The sequence below is a fragment of the Pygocentrus nattereri genome, chromosome 12, assembly GCF_015220715.1.
Source record: "Pygocentrus nattereri isolate fPygNat1 chromosome 12, fPygNat1.pri, whole genome shotgun sequence".
Taxonomy (NCBI): domain Eukaryota; kingdom Metazoa; phylum Chordata; class Actinopteri; order Characiformes; family Serrasalmidae; genus Pygocentrus; species Pygocentrus nattereri.
The window spans coordinates 13,823,310-13,841,790 of NC_051222.1; the positions used below are offsets into that span (position 1 = coordinate 13,823,310).

Sequence of the window (18,481 nt, forward strand, 5' to 3'; positions counted from 1 at the left end):
TATATGTATACTGAAGAGTCCAAACTTTACATTCGCCATTGAGTTACAGGCTGCTGTTGTATTTTTGAAGAGTCTACATGACTACATGACATCCAAATGGTTCCTATGCAAACAAAAGTTTTTTGTTAATATTTTCTAGCAGGAATTATTAACTACCAATGGCCAAATGTATGTGGATATCTACACGTTACACCCATATCAGCTTGCCAGTTGTTGGCATATTGACCATGGCGAAAATGGATGATTATCGGAGGAGAGCTTAGCAGTGTACATTGCTTATTTACGGTGGGAAAGGGCAGCAGGACACTATATATTTTTTTATTTTTGTTGTTCATTTAAAATTCGAGTCGCCATGTTTCTCTCTTCTCAAAAAAAATCAATATCTGGTCAACGGCAAAAAAGTTGAACTCATGATGGATTGTTCTGCGAAGTGTTGTGGTCTGCGAAGTGTTGCCACTTGCAGTAGCAGAATTTTCTGTCACAGCTCCATGTCCATTTACTGCAAACATGTTAACACAGCATTAGAAGCTGGATTTCATTACCACTGCACCACAGTCTGTCATTGTGTTGTTGTGATGCCTGGGCAGAGGGAAGCCAAACTAATATAATCAATAATGAGTCTTTTTGGCTTTTCTAGTTCTTTATGATTCTAAAAGTGTTATTAAGTGTTATTATTGAGGCACTCAGAAGAGATCAAATTTGAGTATAATTTGGTATCATCAGTATCACTGAGAAATTATAGAGGGCCTCACTTTCAATTCGTTGGAGATTGTGTAAGGCACATGATAAGTGTCCATGTATATTGTGTTCAGGTGAATAGCTCCTTGTGATCAGTCTCATGTGGGCTGCTATATTTATTGTTTTTGTCTTGTCTCAGGTCCAGATCTGGAAACTCAGTTGTTGCAAAAATGAAATCACTGATAAAAGCAAGACAAGAGTGAATACTGACTTCTAAAACTGGTAAGAGCCCACTCACTTATTCACTATGTTCCTTAACTTTTCCTGACCTTAGATCCTTCAGTCTGTCACTTCTCCACTCAGGTCCAAAACTTGTCACCTTCCTCCAACTTAGAGGTGACAAAAAGGTTTCTACACTTTTTATGATGTCAAGCTTGTCACAATTGAAGAACCTTTTACTGTGCTGTACAGAACCATGAAAAAGCTTCTTAACAGAACCATAGACAGCACATTCTCCATCAATCTTAAGAACCATTTCACCATGCAAAAAAGCATTGAATTAAGTGTTTATATATAGAACTCAAATAGCACCATTGAACCACTGTGACATTTCTCTATAATGTGATTAGTGTTCAGATCAATGAACTTAGATTAATGGAAATCATACACAGACACAAGTGCTTGTCTATACATGTTAAGTTTCATTTCACAACAGACAACAGCTTTTATGTACTACTGGAAAAGATTACAAGGTGTCAATATACTATAGACATCTGGTATAACTAACAGAATATACTATCTGTGTATTAAAGCAGTCAGTTCTCCGGTACTTTTTGTCTTATTATTATTACACCTTATACATTTCTTTGTAAAATAAAAACTATAATAATTTATAATAATGCAAATGAGTGTACTGTCCTTGTATCTCTTGTGTGTTGGGGCATGTGTGTGTGTGGGTGTATCTCCTTGGCTTAATAGTATGTCTCCTTTTCCACCCAGCCTGAAAAGAGAAGACAAACAGATCAGAGATATGTCTTTAAGAAAATGACAAAAAAAAGTTGAACTCATGATGATTAGCTTAGAGTTTGTAAATATTTGCTGTAATCTGCATCTCACAGGTCAACATAGCCACACACACAAGAGAGATTTTGTATTTACCTCCTGGGTTCCGCCTAAGTAGGTATCTTCTTGCCTCATCATAAAGGAAGATGAGCAGTGAATATGGGAAGGCACAAAACCACCAGCACGGTCTGAAGGGATAAATCATAATTGGCTCAAAATAAGACTTAATTAATGTGATTAGATTTGTGGAAGAGCAAAAGAGCCGAGTGTAAAATCTATTTATTTCATAGAAAAGATTAGGCATTGTCTTAGACTATGATAATTCATATAAAATAATTAAAAATGTAATCCTTTGTATAGAAATCAAAATATGAAAGTGAATTTTCAATTCAGCAACACTTCTGTGTCTGGACCCCTTATACTACCACGTCAGTGTCACTGTTGTCCTGAGAATAATCTACAAAAATACCTGCTCAGTGGTGGTCCTGACCACTGATGAATGGGGTATATGGACCTCATAAAATGAACAATGAGTGTAGATACAAGTTAGTGTGTAGTTTTATTTTGGTTCAACACAGACTATTATAAAATATTACCTGTTTGAAATTGTTTTGTAAATACTTACATTAGTTTTGAAATACTTACATTAGCACATTCATAATGATTTAGTCAAACAAACCAAGAAACAAACAAACACACTACAAAGTAAACTTACTTGAGTGGATACATTCTAAGGGCAACATCCATGCCTGGGCAATAGGACAGGAAAGCTGCCAGAGCTGTCTCCTCAAACAGCCCAAATATTAAGATTTTGTTCCTGAACAAAAAAGAAAGAAAGAAAAAAAGAAGATAATGTATGTTTTATATCCCCTTTGTTTAGTTTGTCATGGTTGAAGAAGTACTACATTACACTCCAAAACGTTCTGACAGCTTGTTATTGAACCATAATGAAATGACTTTGTTTACTTACTTCATTCCCTGTTGTAGGATGGAATTCCTCCTGGTCTTACAGATAATTAAGTCAGCCCACTGCACAATTACAATACTGGCAAAGAATGCAGTGTGGCATGTGTACTCCACAATTTTCCTGCGTTCATAAGTCTGTAATAGTGATGAGGAAAGAATTACAAATAGCACATTCTAGTATGAAATCAAGGGGAGGTTGTTTTAATCTATATAACCATATTTGCACAACTTACCCATTGTTGGCCATAACTGTCTTCTAAATCATTATAATATTTATCATCCCAGTTGACACGTACTCCTATTAGGTCTGAGGGCAGGAATCCATTCTCTGCCAGGATCACAAAGTAAGTGAAGAACCCTGCAGTAGCTTGCATCATTCCTATAAGAAAGAAAAATACATCTCACTGAAAAGCTCAGGGCTAATCATATTTACATCACTCCCATCATGATACCCTTCATGTGACATGTTTTGAAAAAAGGGATCATTTGTATAGTCATTGTTCTCTTACCAATTTGGCCATATGCCATACTGATGAGCCTTTCATTCACCAATTTGTCAGTTTTAGCATTTCTGGGCTGCCTCTTCATGATATCACTTTCAGCAGCTTCATAGGCCAAAGAAATAGCAGGTACCTGTAATATAAGCAATATAAAATATATATATATATTTAAAAAATGCAATCATCTATTGTTTTCCAACTAGATAAAGTGTCTGCTTCTGTTTTTTGTTAAGAGCCAAGCCTTAAACTACTTTGTGAATAAAATCTGAGATGATTGGTGTAATAGAATAAAATCCCAACATACCATGTCAGTTCCCAGGTCAATACACAGAATAGTGACTGTGCCCAGAGGAAGAGGAATGTTAGCAATAATAAAGAGAAGGAAAGGTGAAATCTCAGGAATGTTGCTGGTCAAGGTGTAGGCAATCGATTTCTTCAAGTTGTCAAAAATCAGACGGCCTGGAGAGAGAATAATTTTAGCAAAATACACAAATATTGTTAGCAAAATTCTGCTTTGTTAACTTTCCAGATGGGCATTCTACCTTCTTCCACTCCAGTCACAATGGAAGCAAAGTTGTCGTCCAGAAGAATCATGTCAGCAGCCTGTTTGGAGACGTCAGATCCAGCAATACCCATAGCTACACCAATATCAGCCTTCTTCAGAGCTGGAGAATCGTTCACACCATCACCAGTCACAGCCACAATGGCACCCTGTCAGCAAAACAATGTATCTGCAAGTTAAAGACTGAAGCTTCCAAAATATCAGTATAAAGCAAAATTTCTGTCCCAAAAGAGCTTGGTTACCTGTCGTTGGCAACCTTCGACAATGATCAGCTTTTGCTGTGGAGAAGTTCTGGCAAAGACAATCTCAGTGTGGTGACTAAGGATGTCATCCAGTTGATCCGATGTCATGTCCTTCAAATCTCCACCATGGACAACACAGGCCTTTGCATCCCTGCAAATAAGAGCTGTTTACATCTGAAGAACTCTTGGAGATCATTGAAGACTCACTTTTTAGATTAAATAAGTTTTCAAGTTACCTGGGGTTGACCTCTCCAATGGGAACGTTCAGACGGGCAGCAATGTCTTCTACAGTCTCATTGCCCTCAGAAATGATGCCCACACCCTTAGCGATGGCTTTAGCTGTGATTGGATGGTCCCCAGTGACCATAATAATCTAAGAATACAAAAGGTTTTAAGATACAGTAGTCTTCTAGTTACGTTTGCTGCTTATGCATTTCAGTGGAGGCAAAGTTCCTGTGACAGTGTGAAAGGTAAAGTGCTTTACCTTGATTCCAGCACTTCTGCACTTGCCCACTGCATCAGGTACGGCAGCACGAGGAGGGTCAATCATTGCCATGAGTCCAACAAAGCACAAGTTCTCAGTGGGAAAGTTCAGCTCTTCAGTATCAAATGCAAAGCCCTCTGGGAATTGGTCATCAGGTAGGCTAAAATGGCAGAAACCTGCAAGGAAAGAACTTAATGGTTTTTATATGCTTAAATGTAGTTTACCTATATACCCTGACAAAGCAAGACTAGTTATCAACCACATAACGTGCCCTACCTAGCACTCTTTCTCCAAGACCTCCCAGCTCCACATAAGCATTCTGGAATGCATCTTTCAGTTCCTCATCTAAGGGTTGCTCTTTTCCGTGAAGCAAAATAGTTGAGCATCGGTCCAGGATCCTCTCAGGAGCTCCTTTCATTACTAGCAGGTGCTTGGTCTCTGAGGAGTTAGGGTTCTTGTGGATTGAGAGCTAGAGCAATGGGACCTAGATGTTAGTATGTCCAATTGGCTTCTTAAGACACTTTTATTCTAAATGATTGAATTTATAAATGAAGTACCTGATATTTGTTGGTAGAGTTGAAAGGGATCTCAGCAATCTTTTGGTACTTGTCTCTGATTTCTTTCACTGAGCCACAACAGAGCTCAATACATTTCAGCAAGGCAGACTCTGAGGCATCACCAGCAGTTTCTCTCTGGGAAAAAAAGGAATCACTCAAAGATCAAAATCAAAGACTACTTTTGCATGACCGAAGATGGATATCTGGTGATAAATATGATCATATAGCAAGGCACACCTTAAGAATTGGAACATTGGCCTGATCAGCAAGGAAGACAGCACGGTTGCACAGGGAAGCCACACGAGCAAGTGCTGACCATGTGGGAGAGCTTCTATCAAAAGAGGTTCCACTCTGGTTCTCTGTGGTGTCAGCTTCATGGATCTGGTTGTCAAACCACATGTGAGCTACAGTCATACGGTTCTGGGTCAGGGTTCCGGTCTTGTCAGAGCAAATGGTGGAGGTGGAGCCAAGTGTCTCTACAGCTTCAAGATTCTTCACCAGGCAGTTCTTCTTGGCCATACGCTTTGCAGTCAGAGTCAGACAGACCTACTCAAAGCAAAAAATAGACATAGATTAGAATGTAGTCTTTCAATCCACAACATCCTGATGCATAGTCCCTGTTGGAAGGCCACATTTGTCCATTATTCTCTTTGTGTAAAATTAATATGTTTCATTTGTATATAAAGGCATGAACTTTGCAGGTAGGAAGGACAAGTATTTTTGCAGAATAATCCAGCAAATTTATTTAAACTGTTTTTCATTTTTTGATATGAATTGGAAATGGTACTCGCAATAAATAATACTTCTAGTACTCACAGTGACTGTGGCGAGTAGACCCTCTGGCACATTGGCAACAATGATTCCAATAAGGAAAATGACAGCTTCCAGCCAGCCATATCCAAGGATGAGGGACAGAATGAAGAAGGATACACCCAGGAAAACAGCTACACCAGTAATAATGTGGATGAAGTGCTCAATCTCTTTGGAAATTGGGGTCTGTCCAACTTCAAGGCTGGAGGCAAGGGTAGCAATACGACCCATGACAGTGCGATCACCAGTGTTAATGACGATACCCCTAGCAGAACCTGAAGGAGAGTTATTTATTTAGTTATTTATTTATTTATTTGTCTACTGAGTTGTATTGAAAAGTTCATATGATTTATTTTTATACCTTCAACACAGTTTGTGGAAAAGAATGTAATGTTTCTTGTTTCCAGAGGGTTGTCATTGGAGAAGTCAGGAGTACGAGTTTGAGGTTCTGATTCACCAGTAAGGGAAGAGTTGTCCACCTGAAAGGTAAGCATCAAGTTATTATTTGATTGTCTTAAAATCTAAACATTCATCAGTATAAAATTGTTTGTTTTTGGCAATGCTAACTTAAAAGTAATTGCAGCATGGGGAACATTTGATCTTATCTTCTGAATGGAGGTCTAGAGAGGAATGTGAATATGAAACTGAAAGCATAGTGAAGAACAGTGTAAATAGCTTTTTGATTAAGTGTTAGCAAGGATAAATGATAATATCAGAATCATATTGGTATTGGCAGAGACATTAACTGCATCAGGCAGATGGTTGACTGATATATCAAACCAATATTTGATAATGTGTTTTCTTATACACCAAAGGAGCAAAGTGTTAAGTGACACTGGTCTACTGTGCTACAATGTTTACATTTTGTTCATTTAACTGCATTTGTAAACCTATAGAAATATATGTTATATATCTCTAAAATGGTCATTCATGTAGATGTAGTCCTAAGGTTTACAGACATTAGCAGTTATGTACATGAAAAATATGACATATACGCATCGGCTCACAATTCCCATATCAATGTATACCAATTGGTTAGCTTAGACGAATGTCACGAAAGAATAAAGAAATCTTTATAATAAATATGTTTTGTCTGTACTAGTACTGTACAATGTGACAGCATATATTTTGGTATGCTGAAAAAGTCCCATAACATTTTTGGGTGCAGTTTAGTCTTGATACCTGCCATAGCATGTGGAAACTGCATGACCTTGCTGTGAAAATGTGAATGGCTGCAGGATGAATAAAAATTGGGGAGCCTGGACATTGAAATCAAGTAGCTTGGCCCATTTTGATAATTAAAAATTCCACAATTTCTAAAATAAATATTATATACTAAGTATATATTTGAACATTAAAAATGTTTTATAATAGTAATAATAATAATAATAATACATTATACTTATATAGCGCTTTTCAAGATGCTAACAGGTTTTCAAAATACAAAACAGTAAAGACAAACATGAGAACAAGAAGCACAGTCATAACATCACCAGCAAAAAATAGCAGAATTTGGCAAAGGGCTGGTTTAAGATTGAGAACAGTTATGAGCAATAGAAAATAGATAGGTTTTTAGTTTAGATTAAAAAGTAGAGACAGAGTTGGCCTGTTGAAAATGTGAGGGAAGAGAATTCCAGAGTCAGGGAGCCAGCCTAGAGAAAGCACAATCACTGTACCCATGCAGGTTGGAAGGTGGGACGGTGAGTAAGCCAGCAGAGGAAGACCTGAGAGTGCGAGTTGGTTTGTAGGGAATAAGTAGATGAGATAGATAGGGAGGTTATGTAGAACTTTGTATATGAGGAGAAGAACTGTATGTGATATTTTCCAGGAAGCCTGTTGAGATGTTGCAGGATGGGTGTAATATGCTGATGTGTACGGGTGCGGGTGAGGAGGTGAGAAGCAGAGTTCTGTACCATCTGGAGTTTGCATAAATGGGAGGAGTTAATATCAGCAAGGGTTTCTGCAGCAGACTAAGAGAGTGAAGATCAAATTTTTGCAATGTTACAGAGATGGAAAAAAAGAGGTTTTAACTACAGATTTGATATGTGCACTGAATGAGAGAGTTGAGTCAAAGAGAACCCCCAGATTTTGTACCAGAGGGGAAGGGGACAGAGTTACATTGTCGATGAAAAGAGAGAAAGAAGTTTTAGAGAGAGTTGATTTGGATCCTATAAGAACAAATTGTGTTTTATCACTATATGAGAAAGTTGTGCTTCAATTTCTCTTATGCAGTTTTCAAGCTGGGTGAGGGGTGAATTGTTTAATAGATCGAGTGTTAATGTAAATCTGTGTGTCATCTGCTGTACTGTGTACTATGTGACCAAAAGGAAGCATGTACACAATAAACAAAAGAAGTCCAAAGACTGAGCCTTAAGGGACTCCCTGAGTAACCAAATTAAATAAACAAAATGGGTAATGGGTACTACTATCCAAATAATTATTCTAACTCTATAGATTTAATTTTAGAGCTATATGGACAGAAAAAAGAGTGAATAATTAAATGATCAAATAGCTTAAATGTCCAACACTGATTAAAAAAGGATCTCAGCATTGCTGGTATAATCAAGTTAGCATAACCATTTTAATGGCATCACCTTGCATCCATGTGCAGAGATAATGCGCAGATCAGCAGGGATTCGGTCACCACCCTTAACCTCCACAAGGTCACCAACCACCACTTCCTCAGCATTAATACTTTTCTTCTCACCGTCTCGAATAACCAGGGCTTGCTGTATAAGCAAAATACAGCTAAATAAGTAATGTCAGATAAGTAGTAAAGTTGAGTTTCTCAATATTGGAACATTGTTTTATGGTTTTATACCTGCGGGACAAGGTTCTTGAAGGATTCCATGATCTTTGAACTCTTAGCCTCTTGATAGTATGAGAAACATCCTGTGATCATCACGACAGCAGATAGCACAATACCAAGGTACAGCTGCAGGAAAAAGAATGTGGGAATGTATGAGAGAGAGTGAGAGGGACATAAGACTAGGGTATTAATTATAGTATTAATAAAGTAAATCTTCTTCTTCTTTCGGCTGCTCCCTTTAGGGGTCGCCACAGCAGATCATCTGCCTCCATCTTGCCCTATCCAATGCCTCCTCTATTTTTACACCTACCATCTCCATGTCCACCTTCACTAATCCATAAACACATCCCTAAGGTATACCTCTTCTCCTTCTACCCGGCAGCTCCATCTCCAACATTCTTTGACCACTATATCCACTATTCCTCCTCAACACATGTCCAAACCATCTCAACCTGGCCTCTCTGGCTTTATCTCCAAACTGCTCCACCTTCACTGTCCCTCTGATCTGCTCATTTCTAATCTTGTCCATCCTTGTCACTCCCAACGAAAATCTCAGCATCTTCATCTCCGCCACCTCCAGCTCAGCCTCCTGTCTTTTAGACAGAGCCACAGTCTCCAAACCATACATCATAGCAGGACGCACTACTGTCTTGTAAACCTTCCCTTTCACTCTTGCTGCTATCCTTCTGTCACACATCAGCCCTGACGCCCGTCTCCACCCACTCCATCCTGCCTGCACCCTCTTCTTCACCTCTTTTCTACACTGTCCATTGCTTTGGATGGTTGACTCAAATACACTTGCTTTATTAGGTGCATATTATTAGGTGTATCTAAACTCATTGTCCATTTTATCTGGTCCACTTGCCATAAATTTGCACTTTGTAGTTACAAATACAGACTGTAGTCCATCTGTTTCTCTGTATAATTTGTTAGCCTTTACACCATTCATCGATGGATAGTGCCCCTGTGGGACCACCATTGAATAGTTATTACTTGGGTTCTCTGGTCATTGCTAAGCTGAGAATAGTATCCTGTGGTCAAAAGCTGATCATTAATGAAAGATTAGATGGTGACTAACACAAGCAGTGCAGGAACCAATGAGGTATCTAACGTCTCTTAACTTTACACCTGTGAGGTGTGTCTAATCAAGCCTAAAAATTCAAGCAAGCGCAATACACCCTAACAGTAGTATTTGTTCAGTGGTGGTCCTGTGGGGGGTCTTGGCCATTTATGAACAGGGCAAAGAACAGCCAACAAATTATGCCGTGAAATAAATGCAAAGTGCACCTTTGTGGTAATTGGACCTGATAGAATAGACAATGAAGGTAGGTGTAACTAGTAAAGCAGGCAGTAACTGTATATACAACCGAAATAGAAAAAAAAACACAGGAGTGTATTTTTCTTACATTATCATTTGTTGGTTCATCTTCTGAGGCAGCCTGGATCCCATATGCCAGAAAGCAAAGTATAGCTCCAATCCAGAGTAAAGTAGAAAACCCACCAAAGAGCTGTTTGCAAAATTTGACCCATTCTGGAGTAGTTGGAGGGGGAGTCAGAGCATTGGGTCCATCACGTGCAAGGATCTCTTTTGCACGAGAGGCAGATAAACCCTTAGAAACAGTAACAAGAAAGAAAGAAATATGTTAGCTATTTATTAACTGACAAGTTAGGTACAAGTTGCCATGTAACAAACTCATTGTCTAGCTTTATGAAACGCTCTGTAGATGTTTTATGTAGTTTTAAAATCTAATCTTTCAAAAACTTAAAAGTTTAAGTATAAAGTATAGAAATAACTTTTTTTTTAACCATTCAGGTTTTTTTTTAGAGCCAGTCACACTTGTACTTACTCTGGTCAGGTCTGTGCCATATTTACGATGAAGCTCATCCAAGGTTAACTTATGATCATCCTTTAGGAGAACAAAAAGGAATCAAATGTGAGCTAACATAGCAACCCAAACAATAAAACAGCAATATTAGTCTATGAATGTGAATTGCCTGGTGAAGTTTCTCACCAGATCAACTTCTTTCTTAAGATCATCCATGTCCTTGTCTTGTTTCTTTCCCTTTTTCTTTTTTTTACCCTCATCTTCTGAAGTCGCAGCTGGCTTGTATTTATCACTGCCCGTCTGAATATAGATAGAGAGAAAGAAATTACTCAGGAAGGTAAGACAAAATTATGATGGCACACACACTGTGCCACAGCCAAAGATCCAACATATTAGAAAATGTAATCAAATCTGGTTAAATGTAACAATGTGTTAGTTCAGCAGTGCAGTTAAGAAAAATCTTTCCAACTTACGCCTAACCCCATTTTTCCTGTTTTTCAGCAGTTTTCCTGTATTCAGCAGTAAATTGTTAATCTTGGTGGAGACACATCAGAGTCTCTGCAGTTCCAAAACAGGTTTGCAAACCTTTATAGCTTACCGGCTCACCTGCCTGAAGGGGAGGAGATTTGACTTCACTGGGAGGAGTCTGGCAGGTGGAATTAGATTTTATTTTCAACCTTCATATGTGTGCTTGGACTTTCAATGACAACCAATGATAAATGAGGACCAAAGTCCTTTGCCATAGTAACCATAGCTAGATTCATGGAGTGTTGTAGCAAAAGAGATCAGCATTGTGCCTATGTCTGTTAATTATTTACACAGACAATGCCCTTATTCTACATTGATAAGAAGTTAGAGGAATGATTGATATTTGCTTCCTCACTGAGTATGAACATACTTTTCTGATGATCTTTATTTTGACTTTGCATTACAAAAGAGCTTTATCCCCCAAATATATGTTATGATCCCACTCAGTTCTAATTAAAGTTGAAGCCAAAATATTTCAAAGAAAATAATTAAACCCTTTATAGACTTACAGGCATGTTCTATGACAGTAAGAATAATGTCGAATGCAAACTTTAATCTCCTCCATGTTTTGTAAACAGTTGGCTGTTTGTTGTCAGTCAGTACTAGATAGCTTAAGATAAGAGTAGCAAAGCCTCAATGTCCTTCCCACAGTACCAGATGTTCACATGATTCTCACACTCATTTCAGCACACAGAAGAGCAAAGCTGGTGGTGCCAAAATGTCAATTTGCATGTGAATTTGTTTGAAATGCCTCTCCCATTCTGTACAAATAGTTTGTCCTGGTGAATGCCTGAAAAAGCACAGGAGGAGTGTAGAGTGTTTTTGTAGAAGTGCCACAGGTAGTATCTGTGAAGCCTACACATATGAATGGGAGCCATCAATAGTGGGTATTCAAGGTGAAATCCAAAGGAATGTCATGTAATTAACATCCAGAGCCTTTTTAAAATGATCTGAACGTTTCAACTTGTTAAAGTTTAAACTGTAGTTGACTTTGCTTTATGTGGTTACATTTTAATAATTCTCATTCTTACCTGCCATAAAACTCTAACATTCATTAACTTTGAACTACAAAGGACAGAAGGCCACTGCAGTAACAGAACCAGTTTTAAGCAAATGACCTGAGGTGCAGACAAGTAACTCTACACTCAAGAGCACCGACTTTCACTGCAACAAGTGCTCTTTTGACTAAAGTTTGGAGAATAATGAAGAGTCTGTGCTCAATCTTTTAGCTTGTTCTGGAATAGAATACCATGAACTCTCCTACAAAGATGCAGTAATGATGTATTTTTAAGTTTTCAACAAGTGTCACAAACCAGCACCATGATAACCTGAGGTCAAATGCACCAGCAGTTTATATGATGACCAAGTAAATTGTTTGGGAAAATAAAGAGTGCTGACACTTTTCCTATACTTCAGTGGTTCTCTATGTCAGTCCTGAAGAGAACAGGGCACAGGCTAAGACATTTTGTTTCTTGCTACACAAGTTGACCAAGATTAATATTTATATGTAGGAGCCTACTCTACTTCAAATGAAAACTTACCTACTGTCTGTGAACATTTCTGCCAAAAGTGAGTGACAACTTAGCCCAAAGGCAAGGTATCTAACAGACACAAGAGCTAGTTGTCCCAGTCACTGAAAGTACGTAGATGCACAGCACAAGTAATCAGTACAATTGTATGTATTAAACTAGACAAGCTTTTCAACCTAAATAGATAAAAAATATATTGCTGCTGTCATATCTGTGTTTTTTGTTGTTTTTCATTTTCGACATAATTTAAAAATGCCTGCCTGGACTTTAAATTGTGTGTAAAATACATTATAAATAGATCAAAAGAAATGACCCAAGATGACTTGGAAAAATGTCTGGTTCCATTGACTTTAAAAATAAAGTAGTTTTTTCCTTCTCCTAGAAAGTTACCATTTTGGAGATATAAAGATTTCTTCTGACAACAGCGATGTGTATCAAGTTACACAGACTAGTGAAAAAAGAGGCTGCGTCAAATACTGTCCAATTAATTTTAGACCATGAGGGGGAAGAGTCAATATCAGCACAATAAAACTGATATGTATGTTGTTTACATGCCGACTGTAGTACATTTTTGATCAATCTGTGCATACAATGTTCAAAATATCAAGTAAATCTAGACCTTTCTCATTGTGTACTTTGGGAGGCATAGTTGTAACAGCATCCTTGTAGGAACATCTGTCCCCTGGATGACTACCTTGGCAATGCCCCCAAGGAGTTAATTCCACTTACACAAGACAAGACTTTTGTTTCTAATTTAGTATCTAGTTTGTAGTGTTTGGCTCGAATAATGCACAAAAACCAGTTTTTTCAGCTGGTTCTGGCTACTGCTCATATCTTCTCATAAATGGGGAACTTTTCCCACATGCAGCTTAAACAGCAAGCTTATTGGCTCATTTTATTGAAAGGCGGTACTTTTTCTGTAAACAGATGGCATATTGAGAATTACAGGCTTTCATATTTCAACCTACACTATTCTCCTCTATTACAATGTCTCTGGTTGTAATAATGTCAAAAATGTGTGGCCTAGCTTTCACTGTGTGTTGTTTATGTGAGTAAAAACAGCGCTATATTACAGTGGGAGTCAAGTGTCCATGGGAACAATCAGGAATATCCAGTCATTCTTATAAATCGAACCCATCATAGGAATGAAGTTCACCTGTCTTGCCATTAGGCTTCCAGACATTGTATTTATGCACAATTTGTTCTTAAAAATAAAGATCCTGAAATGAGTGTTTTGGTTACTTGAAAAACCTTTCAGTTTAGTGTTTTGATGAGAATCATCAGTTGAGTAGTCAAAAAGTGCATTCATCTATGCTCCAAATAACGCTTTTTGGCATAATATGTTAAACTGCAACAATTTCTCAAAGGCAGTAGGTAAGCTTGTTGCCTGTTTTGGCCTCCTCAATCCCATATATCACCACTAACCATCACTTGTTTTGTCTATGTGTGACAGTGGTTGTTCTAGAGAAGTAAATCTTTTCGTGGCTCTAGACTTAATAGTGTTCTTTAGCATGGAAATGATTGGGGTGGGGTACGCACTGTATTTTTGACAGGGAGCTACTGGAACGTGACTAGACATCCCAACTAAAGAACTCGGTGAACTCCTCCTAGAGGAAGACAGTTCATTGACATTTTATTTGCTACATTTCTGACTGCTGTTGAACTCGTGCTTCCTCTCTGCTCCATGCAAACAGTAGGTTTCTCCACATCTCCACAATCTGCAAAAAGCCCAGCTCTCACAGGACTCTGGGGAGGAACACAGAGCTCATCAAAGAGCAATAAGAGCAATCAATCTGTCTGCACAAGCCTCTCTCTCAGTCACATGGCCATATATACACTGGGAGGGAAATGTCAGCAGCAGACGGTAGGAAAAGAGACAGAGAGGTAGCAACTGATCAGGCAACACAATAAACATGTCAAGTTTGAAAGAAAGCAGTCTGTCGTCTTTTCTTTTGCTTGCCTTTTGCTGACCTTATACTTTCTGTAGTCCTCACATAATTTTCAGCAGCATTTAAACCTCCTGGAAGGTTTGTGTATAACTTGTTTTGCTTAACAAAGAGATTCAAAGTAGGAGACATGCTAAGCTTAGTCAGCAATGAGATGTCATTCTTGAATGTAGGGTTGGGTAATATGATGATATGTTATTATTTTGTTGACAAAGTATGTCACAGTATGCTTCTCTCAGTATGACATGGGTATTGTCAGTGCGTCTAGAACCCTCAATGACTTCATGTATCTTAAAAAAGTCACAGATAAGGAGTATTGGTAATCCATTATTAGTAATAATTAAGTGATTGAATCAATTATTACTTTAAGCCACTCATCATTGTATGTGGCAGTCATTTCATTAATTACCTTTTTCCATAAGCATTACATTTACGGCATTTTGCTGACACTCTTATCCAGAGAGACTTACAATTTGATCATTTTACACAGGTAGGCCAAGGTGGTGTTAGGAGTCTTGCCCAAGGACCCTTATTGGTATAGTGTAGGGTGCTTGAACCCCAGGCTACAGCGTAGAAGGCAGAGGTGTTAACCACTACACTAACCAACCACCATTAGTATTTACCAGCATTATATTAGTATCTAGCCTTGTGGGGCCAGACCTGGTCTCTTGCCGAGAACATCTGGGGACAATTCTGAGAAATTTTGGCCTAAACAAGGTAGTAGTACAGGGCAATGTATGAATTCATGTCTGAAAAGTACCCAAAAGTGCCCCTCCAAGTAAGCATGTAGATATGTACGATTCAGTTAGCCAAAGGTAGCATTTTGCTAGCCAGCTGGTTTTGCTCATGTTGTTAAATGTACTCAGCATAGAGGGGGCATAGCCCTATTTGTGGTGAATTTTGCTGTGGTCCAGCATCAAAAGTCTACTAAATTGTCCCCAGACATTTCTCATTACAAGATTACATCTTGCCCTGCAAGACTAGTTAGCATCAAGCTAATTGTGCCACACATTCACTTTCCTACACTGATTTTAATATAGCTAATAGCAGATCGACCCAGATGTCTGAAGCTTGTAAGACATTCTAATAACATTGAATATTTTTGATGCTGCAGTTTTACAGTGAATCCTTTAGTAAATACTAACACCAACATGAATATTAAAACAGGAGCCTGTTAGCCTGTTTTCTGAGTTGATCGACCTTGTCCAATGTGTTTAGAAACTATTCAAGACGGTTCTTGGTTCTACCAACATGCTCAGTGGTCTATATAAGTAGTATAGCAGTCAAAGTTTATGTCATCAGCAGCACAACTTTTAATAACGTTTTTGCATTAATAGTATTTAGTTTCAGTGAGGCAGTCATAGGCGTATGTTACAGCTCCAAATGCTGTTTCGCCAATCAGATTTTAGAACTCGGTTTATAATAACAGTACAAACTGCAGTGGCATTATCTTGTTTTACCAATTTATTTCTAACAAAAGCTTTATTTTTTTCTTTAGTTCTTTCTTAGTTTAATTTTCAAAAAAGTGTACTTAGAATTTTTCATGGCCTATTTAATATTTTTCATCTCACTACTCTTTTATTGTTTGCCTAAATATCACAATATATTGCCTATTGTGAAAATTATTAGGTTATTATTATACGTTAGCTAAATCATCAACCCTAAATTATATTAAAATATCAAAATTAAGTGCCATAACAATATTATAGGCAAGGCATTACTGATTACATTTGAAAATTAAATATGAAAGAGAAGGAGTTAAATAAATAGATTAGTTTGAAGTGCTGCTCATTGTTTCTGTACCAAACAGTAACCCTGTGGAATGTCAGGACACAGTCCTCCCTCTGCTCTGTCTCTGAAAGGCCAGAGTGACCAGTCAGATGGTTGCTCACTCACACTGAGGCTTTTGTGTGAGCCAGGCATGCATCATGTGAGAGACCATTGTTCCCAACTAGTGCTGAGGAGAGAAAGAAAGCGATTGTGCGTGTATGTGTGTGAGTGTGTGTGTGACAGGATGTAAGCACGATTGTGTGTGTGTGTGTGTGTGTGTGTGTGTGTGTGTGTGTGTGTGTGTGTGTGTGTGTGTGTGTGTGTGTGTGTGTGTCTAGAGCCGAAAGAGCATACACTAGACAGGGATTTTTAGTCTTTATAGCTCAGGTTACCAGACTCCATTTCTCCCCCAACAACAGAATTTTCCACTCCTCTTGTTTAGCAGAATTAGCCCTATTTTAGCACAATAAGGCCTACTTCCTGCTCTTGGCTTTCTCCTTCATCTTTTCAAAAGCCTTGGGCATACCCTGTTCTTATCCAGATATTCCACCTAAAGAAACGCAAGACAACTGGAACATTTCCAGTTTTCATAATACAGGCATGTTATCAGTGAAACCCATCTGTAATACAGTCCTAGAATGCCCTCATACACTATATTGCCAAAAGTATTCGCTCATCTGCCTTCACACACATATGAACTTGAATGACATCCCATTCTTAATCCAATTAATTGCATTTGGTGATGTATGTATGGCTTGGATGCAACTGCTCGGCCATGGAAACCCATTGCATGAAGCACTCTATGCGCTGTTCTTGAGCTCATCTGAAGGCCACATGGAGTTTGAAGGTCTGTGATTGACTCTGCAGAAAGTTGGCGACCTATGTGCCTCAGCATGTGCTGACCCGCTCTGTCATTTAACATGGTGTACCACTTCGTGGTTGAATTGCTGTCGTTCCTAATCGCTTCCACTTTGTTATAATACCACTGACAGTCGACTATGGAATATTTAGCAGCAAGGAAATTTCACGACTGGACTTGTTGCACTTGTTCCTATCATGGTACCATGTTGGAATTCACTGAGCTCCTGAGAGCGACTCATTCTTTCACAAATGTTTGTGAAAGGTCATAATTCATTACAGAGAAGTTCCACCAGTTTTACACAACTTTTGCATAAGTCCATGGGAGATTGATCAAAAAAGTCATTCCAAGTGGTTTGATGTGAAATGGTTTAAATAGTGGATTTTCTTTGCATGATGGGCCTCAGGGGATGCAATGTCTACAACTTGAATATGATCAATTGTGATCCTATGATTCCGGACTCAGGCATGCGCACCTATCAGCGCTTACAGTCCCCAGACTTTTAACTGATGTCACCTGTGTCTCATTAGAGCACAGAATACAAAAGCCTGGGTTTGACAATCAGTCTGTGTGAGGTATTGTTTTCTCTGAAACTTACTGAGCGTATTCTCCCTGTCATCGCTTGTTTAACCGTGATTTTGACCTTTTGGATTCGTGTTTTTAACTACGTCTGTTGCCTTTCCCTTTTTGGTAATTTTGCTGGTTGTTTGGATTGGTTATTGGACATTTGGACTGAACTTGGACTACTCCTTGGTGTTTTGCCCCTTTTTGTTGCCTTGGCTGCTAGGTAGACGAAATAAACCGTCTAACCTCTCATTCGCTATCGTCTGGGTTTCTGTCACGTCGTAACAGTAATTAACTGCCACCAATGAGATATTGTACCTTATGGTCCTATGATCATAATAAAATGGTAAAAAATCTGATTTTTAATCATTTTTCTTACAGCAACTGCAGTTGCTTCTGCACAATGAATGGATTTTTTAAAATACATTTTTGGCCCAAACCTTTTCAAATCTATTGTAAAACAGTGCCTCAGGAGGAAAAGTTTATGTAACAATTTTGTCTAATAACTTTCTGGGAGGTAGCTTTTAGAAGCATTAAATGTTTTGGATCTCTGGTTTATATCGCTACCACTATGAACAGTTCTGTCTGATGTTTATTTAATTGCTTTTCCTATGTGTGTTCATTTAAACTTATTCCAAGAATGAAGCTTCAAATGACAGAAGGCAGCCCTGACCACTCAAGAGAAAAAGCAGATAATTTTAGAATGTAACTACATGGTAATAAAATTTAAGGATGCCACATCATAAGATTCACTACAGTTGCTCAGTTGAGCACAGTAAATGTTCTTTT

General features: G+C 38.3%; 1 protein-coding gene across 1 annotated transcript; it reads right to left on the bottom strand.

Moving 5' to 3' along the window:
* Window positions 1-1,356: 1,356 nt before the first annotated feature.
* Window positions 1,357-11,110, bottom strand: LOC108429865 (sodium/potassium-transporting ATPase subunit alpha-1). Its single transcript, XM_017701925.2, has 22 exons — window positions 10,970-11,110; window positions 10,683-10,796; window positions 10,518-10,577; window positions 10,077-10,280; window positions 8,683-8,796; window positions 8,456-8,590; window positions 6,223-6,340; window positions 5,868-6,136; window positions 5,289-5,597; window positions 5,052-5,186; window positions 4,771-4,963; window positions 4,495-4,670; window positions 4,247-4,383; window positions 4,011-4,161; window positions 3,749-3,917; window positions 3,511-3,665; window positions 3,216-3,339; window positions 2,940-3,085; window positions 2,711-2,841; window positions 2,456-2,557; window positions 1,837-1,928; window positions 1,357-1,678 (listed from the first exon to the last, which is right to left on the bottom strand). The coding sequence occupies exons 1-22, from the start codon at window positions 10,979-10,981 to the stop codon at window positions 1,650-1,652; spliced, it is 3,075 nt and encodes a 1,024-aa protein (XP_017557414.1). The 5' UTR covers window positions 10,982-11,110; the 3' UTR covers window positions 1,357-1,649.
* Between the last annotated feature and the right edge of the window lie 7,371 nt (window positions 11,111-18,481).

Excerpts from the sequence above, each read along its gene's own strand:
- LOC108429865 (XM_017701925.2), bottom strand. Across the intron at positions 10,281-10,517 it reads ATGGCACAGACCTGACCAGA|GGTTTATCTGCCTCTCGTGC; the intron begins GTAAGTACAAGT and ends ACTGTTTCTAAG. Across the intron at positions 2,842-2,939 it reads ACAGTTATGGCCAACAATGG|ACTTATGAACGCAGGAAAAT; the intron begins GTAAGTTGTGCA and ends TCACTATTACAG.